Raw genomic sequence first — 21,828 nt, forward strand, 5'->3', positions numbered from 1 at the left:
CTGTCTGGATAAAAGTAATTATTCTGATGTTTTTTATTCGTTTATTTATTTTTAATACCAAAAGGCCATTAAGAAAATTAGCTTAAAAGAAACAAAACTAAGAGTTTATTTTTAAAATGTAAGGAGTAGAAGTTAAGAGTAAAGTATAGAATCCAACATTTCTACTTAAGTAAAACTAAGTATTTGTACTTTGTTACTTGGTTTTAAGATGCTTCAGAAGTTTTCTTCTCATGGTTTCTACAATCCTGAGGAAATGACCTCATAGAAACGCTCTGCTGCCCTCTACTGGCTACACCAACAACTGCAGCTCTCTCTGACCCTCCTGTTTACATCTATTCATAAAACAAATTACAGAGCAGTAATGAGGCAGGTTTATATTATTAATTTAATTTAGGAAGTCTGGCCCTAAATGGTGACTATTATCTACCACTTATTGAAAGATAAATGTCCTTAATCTATATTTAATCTCTTAAAATGTACATTAATCTGTCCATTATCCCTTAAATAACCACATCTTGTGTTTGTAGATTAATGTGACTTACAGAGCAAGAATAGGATTAAATATTATAACAAATCAACTTTAACAGTCAGAGGATGTTTCATCATCACTGCTTCTTGAGTCAAACCTACAGTGTCACACATCCAGCGGGAAACTTATTTTACCTTGAAAAGTTAGTTTTTTTTAAACAGATCCAAATCCCTTTTTTTTATCGAATTTTGTGTTTTTTATCGTATTAAATATCTTTTTATCTTTGCAATCGGACAGGTGAATTTCCCCTATCAGGGATTAATACAATAAGTAAGTAAGAAAGCAAGTAAGTAAGTAGGTAAGTAGGTAAGTAAGTGAGTAAGTAGGTAAGTAAATAGCTATGTAAGTTAAGTACGTAGGTAAGTAAGTAGGTAAGTAATTAGGTAGGTAACTAAGTAAGTAGGTAAGTAAGTAAGTGAGTAAGTAAGTAGGTAAGTAAATAGCTATGTAAGTTAGCAGGTAAGTACGTAGGTAAGTAATTAGGTAGGTAACTAAGTAAGTAGGTAAGTAAATAGCTATGTAAGTTAGCAGGTAAGTACGTAGGTAAGTAATTAGGTAGGTAACTAAGTAAGTAGGTAAGTAAATAGCTATGTAAGTTAGTAGCTAAGTACGTAGGTAAGTAAGTAGGTAAGTAATTAGGTAGGTAACTAAGTAAGTAGGTAAGTAATAAGTAATTAAGTAAGTAGGTAAGTAAATAAATGAGTAAGTAAGCAAGCAAGTAAGTAAGTAGGTAAGTAAATGAGTAAGTAAATGAGCAAGTAAGTAGGTAAGTGAGTAAGTAAGTACGTAAGTAAGTAAGTGAAGTAAGTAAGTAAGTAGGTAAGTATGTGAGTAAGTAGGTAAGTAAACAGCTATGTAAGTTAGTAGTTAAGTATGTAGGTTAGTAAGTAGGTAAGTAAATGAGTAAGTAAATGAGCAAGTAAGTAGGTAAGTGAGTAAGTAAGTACGTAAGTAAGTAAGTGAAGTAAGTAAGTAAGTAGGTAAGTATGTGAGTAAGTAGGTAAGTAAACCGCTATGTAAGTTAGTAGTTAAGTATGTAGGTTAGTAAGTAGGTAAGTAATTAGGTAGGTAACTAAGAAAGTAGGTAAGTAAGTAAGTGAGTAAGTAAGTAGGTAAGTAAATAGCTATGTAAGTTAAGTACGTAGGTAAGTAAGTAGGTAAGTAAATGAGTAAGTAAATGAGCAAGTAAGTAGGTAAGTGAGTAAGTAAGTATGTAAGTAAGTAAGTGAGTAAGTAAGTAAGTAGGTAAGTATGTGAGTAAGTAGGTAAGTAAACAGCTATGTAAGTTAGTAGTTAAGTATGTAGGTTAGCAAGTAGGTAAGTAATTAGGTAGATAACTAAGTAAGTAGGTGAGTAAGTAAGTGAGTAAGTAAGTAGGTAAGTAAATAGCTATGTAAGTTAGCAGGTAAGTACGTAGGTAAGTAATTAGGTAGGTAACTAAGTAAGTAGGTAAGTAAATAGCTATGTAAGTTAGTAGCTAAGTACGTAGGTAAGTAAGTAGGTAAGTAATTAGGTAGGTAACTAAGTAAGTAGGTAAGTAATAAGTAATTAAGTAAGTAGGTAAGTAAATAAATGAGTAAGTAAGCAAGCAAGTAAGTAAGTAGGTAAGTAAATGAGTAAGTAAATGAGCAAGTAAGTAGGTAAGTGAGTAAGTACGTAAGTAAGTAAGTGAGTAAGTAAGTAAGTAGGTAAGTATGTGAGTAAGTAGGTAAGTAAACAGCTATGTAAGTTAGTAGTTAAGTATGTAGGTTAGTAAGTAGGTAAGTAATTAGGTAGGTAACTAAGTAAGTAAGTAAGTGAGTAAGTAAGTAAGTAGGTAAGTATTTGAGTAAGTAGGTAAGTAAACAGCTATGTAAGTTAGTAGGTAAATATGTAGGTAAGTAAGTAGGTAAGTAATTAGGTAAGTAACTAAGTAAGTAGGTACAGTGCAGCAAAAAAGTATTTAGTCAGCCACCAATAGTTCAAGTTCTCCCACTCAAAAAGATGAGAGAGGCTGGTAATTTTCATCATAGATATACCTCAACTATGAGAGACAAAATGAGAAAAAAAAATCCAGAAAATCACATTGTCTGATTTTTAAAGAATTTATTTGCAAAATATGGTGGAAAATAAGTATTTGGTCAGTTACAAACAAGCAAGATTTCTGGCTCTCACAGACCTGTAACTTCTTCTGTAAGAGGCTCCTCTGTCCTCCACTCGTTACCTTCTTTAATGGCACCTGTTTGAACCCGTTATCAGTATAAAAGACACCTGTCCACAACCTCAAACAGTCACACTCTAAACTCCACCATGGCCAAAACTAGAGAGCTGTCAAAGGACACCCGAAACAAAATTATAGACCTGCACCAGGCTGGGAAGTCTGAATCTGCAATAGGTAAACAGCTTGGTGTGAAGAAATCAACTGTGGGATCAATTATTAGAAAATGGAAAACATACAAGACCACTGATAATCTTCCTCGATCTGGGGCTCCACGCAAGATCTCACCCTGTGGGGTCAAAATGATCACAAGAACGGTGAGTAAAAATCCCAGAACCACACGGGGGGACCTAGTGAATGACCTGCAGAGAGCTGGGACCAAAGTAACAAAGGCTACCATCAGTAACACACTACGCCGCCAGGGACTCAAATCCTGCAGTGCCAGACGTGTCCCCCTGCTTAAGCCAGTACATGTCAAGGCCCGTCTCAAGTTTGCTAGAGAGCATTTGGATGATCCAGACGATGACTGGGAGAATATCATATGGTCAGATGAAACCAAAATAGAACTTTTTGATAAAAACTCTACTCGTCGTGTTTGGAGGAGAGAGAATGCTGAGTTGCATCCAAAGAACACCATACCTACAGTGAAGCATGGGGGTGGAAACATCGTGCTTTGGGGCTGTTTTTCTGCTAAGGGACCAGGACGACTGATCCGTGTGAAGGAAAGAATGAATGGGGCCATGTATCGTCAAATTTTGAGTGAAAACCTCCTTCCATCAGCAAGGGCATTGAAGATGAAACGTGGCTGGGTCTTTCAGCATGACAATGATCCCAAACACACCGCCTGGGTAAGAAGGAGTGGCTTCGTAAGAAGCATTTCAAGGTCCTGGAGTGGCCTAGCCAGTCTCCAGATATCAACGCCATAGAAAATCTTTGGAGGGAGTTGAAAGTCCGTGTTGCCCAGCGACAGCCCCAGAACATCACTGCTCTAGAGGAGATCTGCATGGAGGAATGGGCCAAAATACCAGCAACAGTGTGTGAAAACCTTGTGAAGACTTACAGAAAATGTTTGATCTCTGTCATTCCCAACAAAGGGTAAATAACAAAGTATTGAGATGAACTTTTGTTATTGACCAAATACTTATTTTCCACCATATTTTGCAAAGAAATTCTTTAAAAATCAGACAATGTGATTTTCTGGATTTTTTTCCCTCATTTTGTCTCTAATAGTTGAGGTATATCTATGATGAAAATTACCGGCCTCTCTCATCTTTTTAAGTGGGAGAACTTGCACTATTGGTGGCTGACTAAATACTTTTTTGCCCCACTGTAAGTAAGTAAGTAATTGAGTAAGTAAATAAGTAGGTAAGTAAGTAAATGAGTAAGTAAGCAAGCAAGTAAGTAACTAAGTGAGTAGGTAAGTAAATGAGCAAGTAAGTAAGTAAGTAGGTAAGTAAATGAGCAAGTAAGTAAGTAAGTAGGTAAGTAATTAGGTAGGTATCTAAGTAAGTAAGTAAGTAATTGAGTAAGTAAGCAAGCAAGTAACTAAGTAAGTAGGTAAGTAAATGAGTAAGTAAGTAAATGAGCAAGTAAGTGAGTAAGTAAGTAGGTAAGTAATTAGGTAGGTATCTAAGTAAGTAAGTAAGTAAGTAAGTAATTGAGTAAGTAAGCAAGCAAGTAACTAAGTAAGTAGGTAAGTAAATGAGCAAGTAAGCAAGTAAGTAAGTAAGTAAGTAAGTAGGTATGTAAATAGCTATGTAAGTCAGTAGGTAAGTAATTAGGTAGGTAGCTAAGTAAGTAGGTAAGTAAGTAAGCAGGTATCTGTCTGTCTGTCTGTCTGTCTGTCTGTCTGTCTGTCTATCTATCTATCTATCTATCTATCTATCTATCTATCTATCTATCTATCTATCTATCTATCTATCTATCTATCCAAACAGAGAGAGAAAGGTCAAACAGGCGAATTTGGAGATTTGTTAAAGTGTCTCAGAGGTAAAGAGTCTGACCTTGCGGGACGTGTAGTGAGGATGCTGAGCCAGCTTGGTGTCCATGCTCTCCAGACAGACTGTGTCGGTCACCTTCCCAACAGTGAGACAAGCCTCGTCTAGAATGGAGAGGATCCCTTTGTGCTGCTGCTCCACCAGGTCCACGATGATCTGGTTGTTGAAGTAATCAATCTGCAAATGAAACCAAACGTCAAAGAAGAGTTTGTTTCAGTTATTTTTACAGCGTTCTGCGCATTTTTTATGAATGTGTGTTTTTTTTTTCAGGGTTAAAATCAGCAACTTCAACAAGCTTAAAGTTCTTATTTTTGAAACCAAAGAATCTGTTCCAAATGAAACAGCCTCATCTGGTAATGCTCATCGTTCCCACATTTAAACATCCCTGCCACCATTTAAGCTGTGGATAAAAATGTCGACCTCAAAACAGAGACGCAACTTTTTAGCTGAAATAACATTTAAACTTCCTACAGAAAGCAGCTTGGTTGGTTTATAGCATGATGCTTAAATATGAGTTTCTCAGACTTAGGTAGAAGGAGGTAGAAAAGCTTCTAAGTGAACCAAAAATCTCTTTCTTAGAGATGAATTCCTCTTTACGTCTAAACAGCTGCCCATGTGGATCAGGAACAAATTATGGAAGAGGTTCTTTTATATGAAACAGCTCAGAAATGTAGGAAGACACAGACATATCGTGATGTTTTTCCTCACATGCTGCCAGGTGATTCCCTCTCTCTGGTATTCCTCCTGCTCCTGCTGGAGGATCAGCTCGATGAACAGCTGCTGCAGCTTCTCGTTGCAGTAGTTGATGCAGAACTGTTCAAAACTGTTGTTGTCAAAGATCTCAAAGCCGTAGATGTCCAGCACTCCTATGACCGTGTTCTTCCCATGAAGCACTGGGTTGTAGTCTTTCACCTCGATGATGCCGTTGATGCGGCTGACGATCCAGCCGAAGAGCCTCTCGTACAGCGCCTGAAGCATCGCAGAGTCCGGGTTGATGTCAGAGAATGATCTCCACTGATAAACGGTGTTTATACCCTGAAGGCCTTACCTTGGCGAAGGCATCCCGACCGAAGCAGGCGTCCTTCTCTGTGTGCCCCTTCTCGATGACATCACCGCCGCCGGTCGCCACGGTCCGGTAAAGCAGGCCCTTGGTGACGGATTCCGGGTCCGTGGCCGTCAGTTCTGAGATGTGGGTCACTGTGTCCTGATCCACAATATGAACGATCTCACCTTCGCTCCCAAACTCCACGTTACCCTGAAAGCATCACAGCGAAGTTCCACTGGGTTTATTATGAAAGTTAGAAACCAGTGGATTCAATTAATAAAACAACTATGATGGGCGTTCACTGTGCGCAATTATTTATATCTCTATACAGGCTAGCTGACAGCTTTGGTCCAGGACAACTTCATAAATAACAAATGTTGATATCAATGGAAGATTTAAATACAAATTTTAAATTCTGATATCAATTTAGATGTAAGATATATAGTCAGATTTAATAAGTATATTTAAGAGTTAATATATATATTTAAATTTAACATTTAGATATAAATTCAAGATTTAGGTTAAGCTATTTAAAATTAAAATGTAAAAATAGGACTATGATATTAATTTAAGATTTAGATAAAAATCTTATTTTTTTTCTTCTAAATAAAATATCTAAATAGAATTTTTAAAATGTTAATTTAAGATTAAGATACAAATGAAAGATTTGAAAATAAATATAAAAAAAAAAAAAATATATATATATATATATATATATATATATATATATAACACTTAAATAGAAATAAATAGAAATGTTGACACAAATTTAAGATGTAGATATAACTAAATGATTTAGTTTGCCTGTTAATGTTAGAAAAAAAAGCACTAAATGTAAAGAAAAGGAAACTTACAGAAGAGGATTAGGGCCACTGGAAAAAAAAAGTTAACTGATTTTTAAATTTTATTTCAGTTTAACATTCTTGACTTTTTTATTGTCAGAATTCAGTCAGAATTCTGAGATCAAAGTCAGAATTCTGAGAAAAAAGTCAGAATTCTGAGATTAAAGGCACACTATGCAACATTTTTCAGTTAATTAATGTGTTCCATAACGTTATGGATGATTAAATGAGTCATTTCAGGTTGAACAAAGGTATTCTCGGCCGCCCTGGTGGTCTGTGGGGGAAATACCGCACTTGCAATTGCAGGAGCACCGACCCGCACCCACAGGCTCAGAAGTCTCGTGAGAGTCAGTCTTGCTTTACGGCCGAGAACTGCTACACCCCCCAGTTAAAAGCATTCTCGTTGCTAGCACAGTGTGATCCGCACAGATCCTTGTGCAGTTATGCTACGTTCACGCAGCAAAAGCAGCAAAATCGCGTCTGCTGCTTCCTTTTTGCTGCTTGTACCAGTTAGTTACTGACGCACAGCTGAAGCAGCTTTGCTGCTCTGGCTGCGCGGTGCAAAAGTGTGTCTGACGCGCGTTGGGCGGAGCTTCACTAACCTTTCTCTGCCCTGCAGCTATATTTGCTGTGATCAGTGGGAATAAAGTAGTTTTAATATGTGTTTAAGTGAGAAAATACACCTGAAAACGTAATCAGTGCCGTCAGTTCATTCAGATTATTATCCTGCCTTCAATATTTTTTCTGTCGGAGACGCTCAGACACACACACCAGCGGCGCGCCGACAGAAGGAACCCCTTCATCAGCAGCCTCTGGCCGGGTCGCCTCCTCGCGGTTCACCGCGGCAGCTGGTAGGTGTTTTTGATCTAAATAATCCAAACTGCATATTCTGCCGGCAGATTTCTGCATTTTAAGTTAATTTAGGCGTCAATAAACTGTTTAAGAGGAGAGATCATAGCCTCTGATCATCAGCGCTGTGTCTCTCTCCCTGCTTCAGCTGCTCAGACGCGCTCGGCCTGCTGCTCAAAACGCGCCGCGGGACCTTTTGCTGCGCCTTGACGCGCGTCAACCATTGACTTTGCATGTAAACTCGCTGCTTCTGTCGCGCCAGCTGCGGTGTGAACGCAGCATTAGTCATTCGTTGCGTTCGCCTGTCTGCTAAGCTCAAAACAACTGCGCCTGGCTTGACGGAGAAACCAGGAGAACAGCTGTGCATATTTACGACAGTGCACTTTTACTTTCGCCCTCTGGGGGGAGCCTCGCTGGAAAATCAACACCGGTTGCATATTGTACCTTTAAAGTCAGAATTCTGATATTAAAGTAAAAATTCTGAGAAAAAAGTCAGAATTCTCAGAAAAAAAAGTCAGAATTCTGAGAAAAAAGTCAAAATTCTGAGATTAAAGTCAGAATTCTGAGAAAAAAGTCAGAATTCTCAGAAAAAAGTCAGAATTCTCAGAAAAAGAATTCTGACTTTTTTCCCATACGAAACTGAAATAAAATTTATAAATCAGTTAACTTTTTTTTTTTTTTTCCACTGGCCCTAATCCTCTTCCGTAGAAACTAGATGACAGAAATATGAGGTTATATATTTCCAAAGGCAAAGGAAGAATTACCAAGAGCAAAATGGCAGCCAGGATCTGGTAGATGGAGTTGATTTCTTCCTTTGAGAAGCCGATCACATCGAGGGCACTCATCACCGCTTTGTGGTTCGATCGGTCGTTGTTGGTTGTCTGAATAAGAGAAAAAAGTTTAAACATGGACCTTAAGCCCGGCGGGTCCGGTACCGGGCCCAGCTGACCCCTGCTCATGTTTATCTATTTATAGAAATGGCCAAAACACAGTCACATGGTGTTTCATCCCCACACCTTTTAAATGGGGCTTTAAAAGAGATTTAAAATTCCACCTGACATGTGTGACTCTGCAGGAGTAATGCCCAGCAGGTATTCATTAGGGGGGCGGGGCTAGAAATGAATACCTGCAATTGTATTTGTAATTATATTTCCAATTTATAGTTTTGGAGCCGTACTTGCTTTAATTCACATTTGTAATTTCAGGTGAGATTTGCTCCTAAGACCCTCTGGGCTTAAGGGGTTAAACGCTGCTTTATCCACGATTCTTTCTTATTATGACAGATAGAAAACTCACAGCAGCTGCAGCGCCCTCTCTGGTGTAGGTGTAGAGTGCAGGGTCGTTCTCCAGGTGAAATGACTTCAGGATCTCCTCAGTGCCTCCGCGCAGCAGCTGTGGAAACACGACAAACATCTTCAGTCTGATTCCCTCTGCAGCCAAGATCAGAGGAGGTGAATGCAGGAAGTTTACCTGGTAGAAAGAGTGGAAGTTCCTCTCCCCTCCCTGCTGCTGGACCACCCTGGACTTAATGACACGAAAAAAGAAAGAGCAGAGCTTCAGAAAATCGCAAAGTTATGCAGCCAGCCTGCGAAACGAGGCTTTTTAAAATAATTTCACACTTTTAGACCCAGGAAGTTTGGATCCTTTCATTCCGGAAACAGATTTTTGGGGATTTCAATGATTTTAAATAGACTTTTCCAACGATTAGATGTTTATAAACACACTAATGTAATGATGTAATGACAGGAGGCCTTGATTTAAGAGCAGCAGCATCTTTCTTGTCTGTTCATCTAAGAAGTTTCCAGCCCACAACGAGCCGGAGCCGTGCTGGTTTCTGTTGTTCCTGAACATCATCAGAGGAGAACAGTTTGGGTCAGAAGGTCGACACCCATCATAAGTTCCTTCCAGAAACCAAATGGTCCAATACCTAAACCAGTCCTACCCAGAACGTCTAAAGAGGTGGATATAATATATGAATTTCACTGAAAAAAATGTAGCTTTTGAATATTTGCTGGTGAAGATTCTCAGTCATCCACAATCCACTGGATTTCATTTCCAAGTTTGCAATGCCCCATACCTGTAGCCCCGTGAGACCATCCTGATCTCGCGAGCTTTCAAGGTTTCACTCACAGATCAGTCTGGAGACTCTCCGTTAAAGAAAATTTGGAGCCGTTCACCAAACGAACGTCCAATCAGCGTTGGCTTTGAGGCGGGTTGAGGTGTGACGCAACGAGAAGCGCGACAGTTCAGTCTAAAGAACATGGCGGCTTCAGCCGATGAAACTAGCGTTAGCGTGGCTATCGAGCAAGTTTTATCGGAATTACAGAGTATTTCTTCACTGAAAGAAGAGCAAAACACTGCTCTGGAGGCTTTTCTCAGAGGAAAAGATGTTTTTGCTCTTCTCCCGACTGGTTTAAGCAAGAGTTTGATCTATCAATTGGCTCCTCTTCGTCGTCGCTCTGTTAGTACGTCATATGCTTCGTTGATCTGATTGGTTTATTTGGCCCGTCTATCACCAACATAGGCCAATCAGCTAACCAGTATTTTCGCCCCTTCCCAAAATTACTTCAACCGAAGGTTTCCAGATGGATATGCAGAGCAAATCCATCTGGCGGAGTCAGGTTACCATACCCGTCTATGTCTCTGAAAGGGAGTCGTAGAGACTTAGACTGTTTGTCTGGTTCAATTTGTATGTTTTCTAAACAAAAACAATCTTTGTTTTGCTCCACTCTATAAAGCCTCAAACACAACTTTATTTCTGACATTTTGAATTGAAAAAGCTTCCTGGATGGGAAGAGAAACGTCTTCAAACCATTAAAACAAGTGGATTGTTTTTTTTACTTTTTTGGAATCACATTAAATGTTGAATTTTTGAGTAAAGAGCAACAAAGAAGGAGACTATGATGAGGTCCAAGCAGCTGATAAATTATTTTAAATATAAAAAATGAATTCTTCCTTAAAAAATAACATCCTAACATTGTTTTTTTGAGGACAGAGAATAAATTATAAAGAAGAAAACTTTCTGAAATAAATTAATAAGCTGCTTCCGACAGACCAGACCGGGTGGAAATTAGGAGGTTATTTCTGCCCTTTAACAATGAATCACAGCAGGATTCTTCACACCAGCTCTCAGCCTGAAGGTTTTTCTCATCAGACCTGCTGCTAATTAACACACAGCAACGCCATCATCTGGTTGACATTATTCACACGTCTAATAATGGATGTTCTCTAAAGTCAGCAAACCTATGCAGGCACAGCAAAAGCATTAGAACATCAAGGAAAAACTTCTAACATTTGTTGTTTCTTAATTTTAGAAAATTAAACGTATTTATCTTGTAGATAAAGAACACATAAAGATAAAGTCTAGTATTGCAATCTATGGCTGGCAGAGAATGTGCATATCCATAGAAAGTTAAGTGGAAGGAAAAAGTTAGGAAACAAAAGGTTGACCAGCAACAGGGAGAACCGCAGCCTTTAGTGCGGAGAGCTTCAACAGGGGGTCGGCGACCCCTAGGGGTCCAGAGAGGTACTGCATGGGGGTTAAATAGACTTTTCTATATTCCTCCCTGCAATTATTTCCACTGATTAAAATGTCTTTAAATCCACATTAACATGAATTCAACAGACTGTAGTAAACAGATAAATGGAGGCAGAAGATGTCTTTCAGTCATCAATGCCAGTGGCGGTTCTAGACCAAATGTACCAGGGGGCCAGCAGGGGGCCAGCAGGGGGCCAGCGTGTTTTCATTGGGGAACAGAAAGGCATGAAATAAAAAAACAGGACAAGGGATTTAAATATATTAAGATAGCTGCATAAAGTGAAATTTATATTCAATTAGGTTTAATTAAAATTCTATTTCTTATTATGTCAATATACATTCATAATTTTACATATTTTAGACATTATTTAAGTTGAAATAACTATTTTCTATAAAATCTGAATTAGAACTCAAGAAAAACTAAATTCAGCCATAAAAATTAGACCAAATTGTTTTGAAAAAAAAAAACATTTAGCAGATGAAAACTGAGATCATATCTCAATACCACTGAATATATCACCAAATAGTTTTAAAATAATTAGTAAAACAGAATTTGTAAAGAAAAAAATTTAATAGATCCAAAGGACCCATCAGTAACCATGTCTGTTCCAGCGCAGATCATCAGTAGAATTTCTTTGAGTTTTATGTCTTCAGTACAGGGGCCATAACATGATCTACAAGGGCACTGGCCCCCGTTGGCCCCTGTCTAGAACCGCCCATGATCGATGCACACATTCAACGACGCACAGGAGCTCTTTCAAGCTGGACACCGTTTCATTCACAACACCTGTCCCATCAACCAGGAATCAGAAATACTTTAATAATCCCAGGGAGGGATTACTTTAGTTACATTACTCCATCTGTAATAGAGTGACTATAGGACCAGGTTAATAGAACACAGTTTCATACAATATATATAATTAGGGGGCCCCCGCTGCATCTCGCCATAAGTTTGGGGTCCTTGACCTGGAAAAGCACCGGATCTTTGCTCAGTGATACAGACAATGGTGGCTGGCCAATAGAGGGCGCTAGGGAGCCCTGATTAAGACATAAAAATAATTTTTTTTAAATTTATAATCTTATTTTTAATTAAAATGTAAAATATTTCGATGTATTGGTATATATATATTTTCAGATGTGTAAGATGAATATTTTATCTTTAATAATGAGTAAAGCAGAGTTTCGTCGGATTAGTGACGTATTTCCGCCCTAAGGCGCAAAAATTTGTGGTTGTTCTGAACTTGTACATAATTAATTTTTTTATTAGCTGAAGAAAACTGAAATAAAAGTAAAATGAATCTATATCATGCTGCCATCAACACCTTTGTTTATAAATGCTGGAGCTTGGCCTGTTTTCCAGTGTAGTCCTGTTTCTCTGACTGTGACTAACTGGATGTGCTCTCTCCATCCTCTGACATGGGAGCTGGCTCGGAGCTCGTCTGCCTGGCTGTGTGTTTCCTGGACGGGGCCGCCTGTGGAGCTGGTTGACGGTTGCCTTTTGTATCTATGCTTCTTTTTCTATGTCTGCTTCTGTCTCCTTGAACCCCAGTGGGCCTCAGCAGATGGCCGCTCACACTGAGCCTGGTTCTGCTGGAGGTTTCTTCCTGTTCAAAGGGAGTTTTTCCTCTCCACTGTTGCTACAAGCATGCTAGTGTGAGGGATTGCTGAAGAGTCAATGAGTCGATGCAATCAGCTGGTTTTCCTTAGATAGAAAACTTTGAATCAATCTGACTGGATGATCTGGTGAACTGGAAAGTGACCTGAGATGACATGATGTGAATTGGAGCTATAGAAATAAACTGAATAGAAATGAAAATAAGGTTAATTTTCTCAAATATGGGAAACATTGTTGATGCATTTTTTTTCCAAGCTATAAAATGAATCTGTCTGAATCAAAGCTATAAGCTACAGTTTTGTGGGGTTTTTTCAGTTCTTCCTCCATCCTCCTCCTCCTCCCCCCCTCACCTTCTCCAGCAGGTAGTTGTTGATGTGTCCTCCTGTGGGATCCCCGTTGAAGTTAAAGTTTATGTCCATGTACTTCCCGAAGCGGCTGGAGTTGTCGTTGCGGTTGGTCTTGGCGTTCCCGAAGGCCTCCAGCACACAGTTAGACTTCAGCAGAACATTCTTCACGCTGAGGAACCACATTGCAGGAAACGAACATGAATAAGAGAAGAAGAAGAAGAAGAAGGATATTAATAGAGCAGGGAATTAGTAACAATCACTCTTAATAATGCAGGATTCTTTGTGATGAAGCTCTCACCTCTCCACCTCCGCCCTCTGACTGGGGTTTGTGATGGCTGCGATGTATTGCATGATGTATTTACTGGCTTCTGTTTTTCCTGCACCGCTCTCACCTAAAACACAGAGACGGGTTATAGCCACACTGTGATGCAAAGAAGAAAAATCAATTATTGCATTCAATACATTTTAATATAACTATGAGATAATTAGACAGTAGCATTATTAATGTCAGAATGTTAGCATTATGTTTCAAATCTTATTTAAGTTTAGAAACATTAAAATACTGATGATAGTTAATATTACCGACCAGACTTATTTCATTTAAGTTTATGTATTTGAACCATGAGAAGGAACAATGGAACTATGCACACTGGCAAGCTTATTTTTTATGGAAGCAAATCGTTACCATATTTAAAATGAAAAAGCATTTCCAGAAATGCTTTTTTATTTTCAAAATTTACATTTCAAATTGAATTTTGGTATGTATTTGCTGGGGTGCATTTTGAAAAATAAATCTCAAATGTCTTTTTCTTGCTAATTTTAATTAAGTAAAAGGATGAGCAGTGTTGAAGAATTATTGATTACTAATTTCATTTATGACTCAAACAATGCAGCCACATTCTTAAAATGAAAGCATTTCTGGAAATGCTTTTTCATTTGAAATATGATAACGATTTGCTTCCATAATTTTTAGCTAACATGCAAATAGAAATACGCCACCTGCTGGGTGGAAAATCTTTTAATTCCTGGGTTTCCTTTTCTGGACTTATAAGTCCATCTAAATGTATTTTATGTTGCTGAAGTGTAAACTTTAATATTTAAACGTTTTTTCTTTTCACTTAGAATGATAAGAAGATAATCACAAACTCTACCAGATAGAATTAAAAGATCCTTTTTCCTTGTACTACTAATTCATCATCTTTGGATTCTTTGTCATTTGCAGAAAACAAGGTGCTTTTCAGTTTTAAATAGGTCCATTGGAGGGTTATTATTTAATGATAAGGAAGTTTATCACTGAAAGATATTTGGAGGGTTTTTTATTTTATTTTATTTATAAGAGAGGTAAGAAACATGACAATGGAGCACATTAGATCCATCACCTCTTAGAGAGATTTGGGCTCCGCATTAAAACCTCTGAAACCACAAAATAAAAAGTTCTACATACAGGATCATTTGGGGCCTACATTGTTTTTGTTTTCTTTATTTAACATTTACAAAACCATCGCTGGTGAGATAACAGACCCTGTGTTCTGTCAGATGTGCATAGCCATAGTCAATACCCCTTTATTCCTTTAGTTTTGTAAGAAAAATCAACTCAACGGGTGTGTATCACCTAAGTCATGTACAAAAATCTATTTAATTACTTATTTTTTGAGGCGTATAGCGATCTGACCTTAAATTGTTTATTTTTTTAGCTTTCAAAAACCTACCATGCAGCAATAGAGTTGATTCCTTCCCGCTATCATCGCAGCCCTAACCCCTTTACAGAAGAACAAAAGACCTCGCCTGGTCAGCAAGGCCAACTATTGCCTTTAACGACCCCCCTTTCAGAGACATAGACAGGTATTGGGCATGGCAGGCTAACAAAAGAAGCCAAACGACCCCCATTCCAAAGGGGGGGGACCCGTTCATCCGTTTCTATTTGTTTTCTAATAAAAAACCAGGCTTTGTTTTTGGTCCACCCTATAAAGCCTGGAACTCAAAGCTATTCCTGACATATGGAATACAAAAAGCTTCCTGGATGGGAAGAGAAACGTCTTCAAACTTGGAATTGATTGAATGAAGTGAATGTGATTGGTCGTCTATAAAGGGGGCGGGATTGTTGTGGCGGAAGGTTTGCAAGCAAGTTTGGTTGTGGCCGGTTTGTCAGAAGCATCTTGCTAACCAGTTAGCAACCTAGTGCTAGCAGGTTCCCAATGGGAAATTCCATTGGGACCAAGTAGCACTAAATTGGTGACTTAGAAACGACGCTGTCAAGGAACGCTATGGACAGCGGAAACATGCAAGAGGAGGAGAGTTTAGTGTCGGAGGTCGTGGATGAGTCTCCTCCGTCATCCATTTTTTATTTAGAGGAGGAAAGCGGGGACGAAGATGTTGTGGAAGAGGACGCCAGGGCGGCAGAAGCTTGGTTTGGTGTAGAAGGCTTCCAGCCGTACATGTTTGAGCCCTTGCCTCGCAACGCTGCCAGTTCTGTTAGCTCTACGCCTGCCAAAGACACAGACGTCCATCCCCGTGGACACTGGGACGCAACTCAATGGGAAAGGAAAGGATTCTGGTTTCACCCGTTGCGTATATTAGCTGCGACACATGAATCAAGATGCTATGGCTGAAAGATTTGATTGACAGATGACCGTTGATGTATGATTGGCCGAATTTAGGTGTTCAGGCTGACGTAAAACTAACTGGCCTGCAGAAGATAACGATAAAAAACACCCCACAGATTTTAAGACGGGATTTTTTTTTTTTTTTATATAGAAATTTTCTAAATTTTGGGACAATATGGTCTGATAAAGAGTACATTTATATACATGTTTAAACCAGAATGATTTGACATTTAAATATGATTTCCCTCTGACTTTTTAAGCGTCCTTTTGTGGGACATTCTGGTGATGGATGGTGCAGCATGTGAACTGTGCAGAGGAAGACCTGAGATGACGATGCAGGTGTCTTTAGCTCGTCTTTTCATGGCTTTGTAGGCAGCGTCGGACACCGCATACAGGTGAGGAGGGTTTTCATACAGCTCTCGGCCTCGGTACGCATCGATGGCTTCTTTGCCGTAAATGTCCATCTGTCTGTATGGGTTAACGGACACCACCACTTCCCCGATATAGGTGTAGATCCGCCCCTTTTCAAACCTGATGCAGAGAAACAGAAAAACTAATCACAAACTGTCACGCATGTTGTTTTATAAAACCTTCCATGTCATTTTAGGGGAAATCTTTTCCGTCCTCAGGTATCATAGAGGTGGATTTTCCTTTTGATCGCTCACTCTTCCTATGACTTTTGTCTAACCACCCACAAACAACCCTGAACCTAGAGCTGCAGGAAGTATCACACGCCTTGATGTCATGCAAACATGTCAGGAAGTGACACAAGTATTTGTACACCGAGGACAGGAAATGAAACCCGCAACTCGAAGGGTGTCACAGCTCACTGTGGGTTTGTTGAGTTGGGAGGAGTAAAGTTATCACGCCATTGGGGTTAATGGGGGCTGCCATATTAGACACCAGCAGACATTTCGGTCACACAGCTTTGCCTTTGCACATAGTGGAGGGTATTTAGGGTGTTAGGACCAAAATATCTCTGCAGCTCTGTGAATATAAGAGGAAGTAATGATGCTTCTCTGAAGATTAAAGTTATCAGCGTTTCCATTATCAGAAAAACATTCAAGTGAGGAATAAAATATTTTTGATAGAAAAAAAACACAATTATTTGATTTAAATTGAAAATTAAACCAAGTTAAAAAAAAAGGGAAAAAGGGCAGATATTCTGAAATACAGGATCTATGCTAACATTTCAGGGGAATCAGTAGCTTTGAATAGATGGCGTCTGAATGTGTTTATAGTCTTTCAATTTAAAATCACAAACCTAATCATCATATTAGGTTACATGTTGCCTGCAAACTCCCAGAACCAGGAGTGTCTCTTTGGACCTAGAATGGCTCTTAATTACTTTGACAAAAAATATACAGTAGAAGCCATTCAGAATATACCCGCTTTCCTTGATGGGTCCTTGGCTGGTCCTTAGCTGGTCCTTGGCTGGTCCTTGGCTAGTACTTGGCTAGACCTTGGCTGATCCTTGGCTGGTCCTTGGCTAGACCTTGGCTGATCCTTAGCTGGTCCTTGGCTGGTCCTTGGCTGGTCCTTGGCTAGTACTTGGCTAGACCTTGGCTGGTCCTTGGCTAGACCTTGGCTGATCCTTGGCTGGTCCTTGGCTGGTCCATGGCTAGTCCTTGTTTAGTCCTTGGCTGCACCTTGTTTAGTCCTTGGCTGATCCTTGGCTGGTCCTTGGCTAGTACTTGGCTAGACCTTGGCTAGACCTTGGCTGATCCTTGGCTGGTCCTTAGCTGGTCCTTGGCTAGCCCTTGGTCGGTCCTTGGCTGGTCCTTGGTTGGTCCTTGGCTGGTCCTTAAGTTGTGTTTAGCTAGTCCTTGGTTGGTCCTTGGCTGGTCTTTAAGTGGTGCTTAGCTAGTCCTTGGAAAGTGCGTGGCTGGTCCTTGGTTGGTCCTTGGCTAGTCCTTGGTTGGTCCTTGGCTAGTCACTGGCTGGTCCTTGGTTGGTCCTTGGCTGGTCCTTGGTTGGTCCTTAAGTGGTGCTTACTAGTCCTTGGCAAGTGCTTTGCTGGTCCTTGGTTTCTCCTTGGCTAGTCCTTGTTTAGTCCTTGGCTGATCCTTGGCTAGTCCTTGGCTGGTCCTTGGCTGGTCCTTGGCTAGTCCTTGGTTGATCCTTGTTTAGTCCTTGGCTGGTCCTTGTTTAGTCCTTTTCTGGTCCTTGTTTAGTCCTTGGCTGGTCCTTGGCTAGTACTTGGCTAGACCTTGGCTGTTCCTTGGCTAGACCTTGGCTGATCCTTGGCTGGTCTTTGGCTGGTCCTTAGCTGGTCCTTGGCTGGTCCTTGGCTAGTACTTGGCTAGACCTTGGCTGATCCTTGGCTGGTCCTTGGCTAGACCTTGGCTGATCCTTAGCTGGTCCTTGGCTGGTCCTTGGCTAGTACTTGGCTAGACCTTGGCTGGTCCTTGGCTAGACCTTGGCTGGTCCTTGGCTGGTCCTTGGCTAGTCCTTGTTTAGTCCTTGGCTGCACCTTGTTTAGTCCTTGGCTGATCCTTGGCTGGTCCTTGGCTAGTACTTGGCTAGACCTTGGCTGGTCCTTGGCTAGACCTTGGCTGATCCTTGGCTGGTCCTTAGCTGGTCCTTGGCTAGCCCTTGGTCGGTCCTTGGCTGGTCCTTGGTTGGTCCTTGGCTGGTCCTTAAGTTGTGTTTAGCTAGTCCTTGGTTGGTCCTTGGCTGGTCTTTAAGTGGTGCTTAGCTAGTCCTTGGAAAGTGCGTGGCTGGTCCTTGGTTGGTCCTTGGCTAGTCCTTGGTTGGTCCTTGGCTAGTCACTGGCTGGTCCTTGGTTGGTCCTTGGCTGGTCCTTGGTTGGTCCTTAAGTGGTGCTTACTAGTCCTTGGCAAGTGCTTTGCTGGTCCTTGGTTTCTCCTTGGCTAGTCCTTGTTTAGTCCTTGGCTGATCCTTGGCTAGTCCTTGGCTAGTCCTTGGCTGGTCCTTGGCTAGTCCTTGGCTGGTCCTTGGTTGATCCTTGTTTAGTCCTTGGCTGGTCCTTGTTTAGTCCTTTTCTGGTCCTTGTTTAGTCCTTGGCTGGTCCTTGGCTAGTACTTGGCTAGACCTTGGCTGTTCCTTGGCTAGACCTTGGCTGATCCTTGGCTGGTCTTTGGCTGGTCCTTAGCTGGTCCTTGGCTGGTCCTTGGCTAGTACTTGGCTAGACCTTGGCTGATCCTTGGCTGGTCCTTGGCTAGACCTTGGCTGATCCTTAGCTGGTCCTTGGCTGGTCCTTGGCTAGTACTTGGCTAGACCTTGGCTGGTCCTTGGCTAGACCTTGGCTGGTCCTTGGCTGGTCCATGGCTAGTCCTTGTTTAGTCCTTGGCTGCACCTTGTTTAGTCCTTGGCTGATCCTTGGCTGGTCCTTGGCTAGTACTTGGCTAGACCTTGGCTGGTCCTTGGCTAGACCTTGGCTGATCCTTGGCTGGTCCTTAGCTGGTCCTTGGCTAGCCCTTGGTCGGTCCTTGGCTGGTCCTTGGTTGGTCCTTGGCTGGTCCTTAAGTTGTGTTTAGCTAGTCCTTGGTTGGTCCTTGACTGGTCTTTAAGTGGTGCTTAGCTAGTCCTTGGAAAGTGCGTGGCTGGTCCTTGGTTGGTCCTTGGCTAGTCCTTGGTTGGTCCTTGGCTAGTCACTGGCTGGTCCTTGGTTGGTCCTTGGCTGGTCCTTGGTTGATCCTTGTTTAGTCCTTGGCTGGTCCTTGTTTAGTCCTTTTCTGGTCCTTGTTTAGTCCTTGGCTGGTCCTTGGCTAGTACTTGGCTAGACCTTGGCTGGTCCTTGGCTAGACCTTGGCTGATCCTTGGCTGGTCTTTGGCTGGTCCTTAGCTGGTCCTTGGCTGGTCCTTGGCTAGTACTTGGCTAGACCTTGGCTGATCCTTGGCTGGTCCTTGGCTAGACCTTGGCTGATCCTTAGCTGGTCCTTGGCTGGTCCTTGGCTGGTCCTTGGCTAGTACTTGGCTAGACCTTGGCTGGTCCTTGGCTAGACCTTGGCTGGTCCTTGGCTGGTCCATGGCTAGTCCTTGTTTAGTCCTTGGCTGCACCTTGTTTAGTCCTTGGCTGATCCTTGGCTGGTTCCTTGGCTAGTACTTGGCTAGACCTTGGCTGGTCCTTGGCTAGACCTTGGCTGATCCTTGGCTGGTCCTTGGCTAGACCTTGGCTAGCCCTTGGTCGGTCCTTGGCTGGTCCTTGGTTGGTCCTTGGCTGGTCCTTAAGTTGTGTTTAGCTAGTCCTTGGTTGGTCCTTGGCTGGTCTTTAAGTGGTGCTTAGCTAGTCCTTGGAAAGTGCGTGGCTAGTCCTTGGTTGGTCCTTGGCTAGTCCTTGGTTGGTCCTTGGCTAGTCACTGGCTGGTCCTTGGTTGGTCCTTGGCTGGTCCTTGGTTGGTCCTTAAGTGGTGCTTACTAGTCCTTGGCAAGTGCTTTGCTGGTCCTTGGTTTCTCCTTGGCTAGTCCTTGTTTAGTCCTTGGCTGATCCTTGGCTAGTCCTTGGCTAGTCCTTGGCTGGTCCTTGGCTGGTCCTTGGCTGGTCCTTGGCTGGTCCTTGTTTAGTCCTTGGCTGGTCCTTGTTTAGTCCTTTTCTGGTCCTTGTTTAGTCCTTGGCTGGTCCTTGGCTAGTACTTGGCTAGACCTTGGCTGGTCCTTGGCTAGACCTTGGCTGATCCTTGGCTGGTCTTTGGCTGGTCCTTAGCTGGTCCTTGGCTGGTCCTTGGCTAGTACTTGGCTAGACCTTGGCTGATCCTTGGCTGGTCCTTGGCTAGACCTTGGCTGATCCTTAGCTGGTCCTTGGCTGGTCCTTGGCTGGTCCTTGGCTAGTACTTGGCTAGACCTTGGCTGGTCCTTGGCTAGACCTTGGCTGGTCCTTGGCTGGTCCATGGCTAGTCCTTGTTTAGTCCTTGGCTGCACCTTGTTTAGTCCTTGGCTGATCCTTGGCTGGTTCCTTGGCTAGTACTTGGCTAGACCTTGGCTGGTCCTTGGCTAGACCTTGGCTGATCCTTGGCTGGTCCTTGGCTAGACCTTGGCTAGCCCTTGGTCGGTCCTTGGCTGGTCCTTGGTTGGTCCTTGGCTGGTCCTTAAGTTGTGTTTAGCTAGTCCTTGGTTGGTCCTTGGCTGGTCTTTAAGTGGTGCTTAGCTAGTCCTTGGAAAGTGCGTGGCTAGTCCTTGGTTGGTCCTTGGCTAGTCCTTGGTTGGTCCTTGGCTAGTCACTGGCTGGTCCTTGGTTGGTCCTTGGCTGGTCCTTGGTTGGTCCTTAAGTGGTGCTTACTAGTCCTTGGCAAGTGCTTTGCTGGTCCTTGGTTTCTCCTTGGCTAGTCCTTGTTTAGTCCTTGGCTGATCCTTGGCTAGTCCTTGGCTAGTCCTTGGCTGGTCCTTGGCTGGTCCTTGGCTAGTCCTTGGTTGATCCTTGTTTAGTCCTTGGCTGGTCCTTGTTTAGTCCTTTTCTGGTCCTTGTTTAGTCCTTGGCTGGTCCTTGGCTAGTACTTGGCTAGACCTTGGCTGGTCCTTGGCTAGACCTTGGCTGATCCTTGGCTGGTCTTTGGCTGGTCCTTAGCTGGTCCTTGGCTGGTCCTTGGCTAGTACTTGGCTAGACCTTGGCTGATCCTTGGCTGGTCCTTGGCTAGACCTTGGCTGATCCTTAGCTGGTCCTTGGCTGGTCCTTGGCTGGTCCTTGGCTAGTACTTGGCTGGTCCTTGGCTAGACCTTGGCTGGTCCTTGGCTGGTCCATGGCTAGTCCTTGTTTAGTCCTTGGCTGCACCTTGTTTAGTCCTTGGCTGATCCTTGGCTGGTCCTTGGCTAGTACTTGGCTAGACCTTGGCTGGTCCTTGGCTAGACCTTGGCTGATCCTTGGCTAGTCCTTAGCTGGTCCTTGGCTAGCCCTTGGTCGGTCCTTGGCTGGTCCTTGGTTGGTCCTTGGCTGGTCCTTAAGTTGTGTTTAGCTAGTCCTTGGTTGGTCCTTGGCTGGTCTTTAAGTGGTGCTTAGCTAGTCCTTGGAAAGTGCGTGGCTGGTCCTTGGTTGGTCCTTGGCTAGTCCTTGGTTGGTCCTTGGCTAGTCACTGGCTGGTCCTTGGTTGGTCCTTGGCTGGTCCTTGGTTGGTCCTTAAGTGGTGCTTACTAGTCCTTGGCAAGTGCTTTGCTGGTCCTGGGTTTCTCCTTGGCTAGTCCTTGTTTAGTCCTTGGCTGATCCTTGGCTAGTCCTTGGCTAGTCCTTGGCTGGTCCTTGGTTGGTCCTTGGCTAGTCCTTGGTTGATCCTTGTTTAGTCCTTGGCTGGTCATTGTTTAGTCCTTTTCTGGTC

At 42.2% G+C, this 21,828-nt stretch overlaps 1 protein-coding gene across 1 annotated transcript in view; it reads right to left on the reverse strand.

Annotated features, from left to right (window-relative positions):
• Positions 1-21,828, reverse strand: part of myo1g (myosin IG) — a 127,059-nt gene that overhangs the window by 80,396 nt on the left and 24,835 nt on the right. Inside the window, exons 3-11 of the mRNA XM_038296050.1 lie at positions 15,885-16,093; positions 13,258-13,351; positions 12,963-13,128; positions 8,930-8,983; positions 8,756-8,851; positions 8,224-8,340; positions 5,772-5,978; positions 5,432-5,692; positions 4,730-4,900 (exon numbers count right to left, since the gene is read on the reverse strand). Of these exons, the coding sequence (XP_038151978.1) occupies positions 4,730-4,900; positions 5,432-5,692; positions 5,772-5,978; positions 8,224-8,340; positions 8,756-8,851; positions 8,930-8,983; positions 12,963-13,128; positions 13,258-13,351; positions 15,885-16,093 (1,375 nt within the window). The remainder of the gene's footprint in view (positions 1-4,729; positions 4,901-5,431; positions 5,693-5,771; positions 5,979-8,223; positions 8,341-8,755; positions 8,852-8,929; positions 8,984-12,962; positions 13,129-13,257; positions 13,352-15,884; positions 16,094-21,828) is intronic.

Source organism: Cyprinodon tularosa, unplaced genomic scaffold (genome assembly GCF_016077235.1).
Source record: "Cyprinodon tularosa strain WSP-4 unplaced genomic scaffold, ASM1607723v1 ctg366, whole genome shotgun sequence".
In the NCBI taxonomy this organism is placed as follows: Eukaryota; Metazoa; Chordata; class Actinopteri; order Cyprinodontiformes; family Cyprinodontidae; genus Cyprinodon; species Cyprinodon tularosa.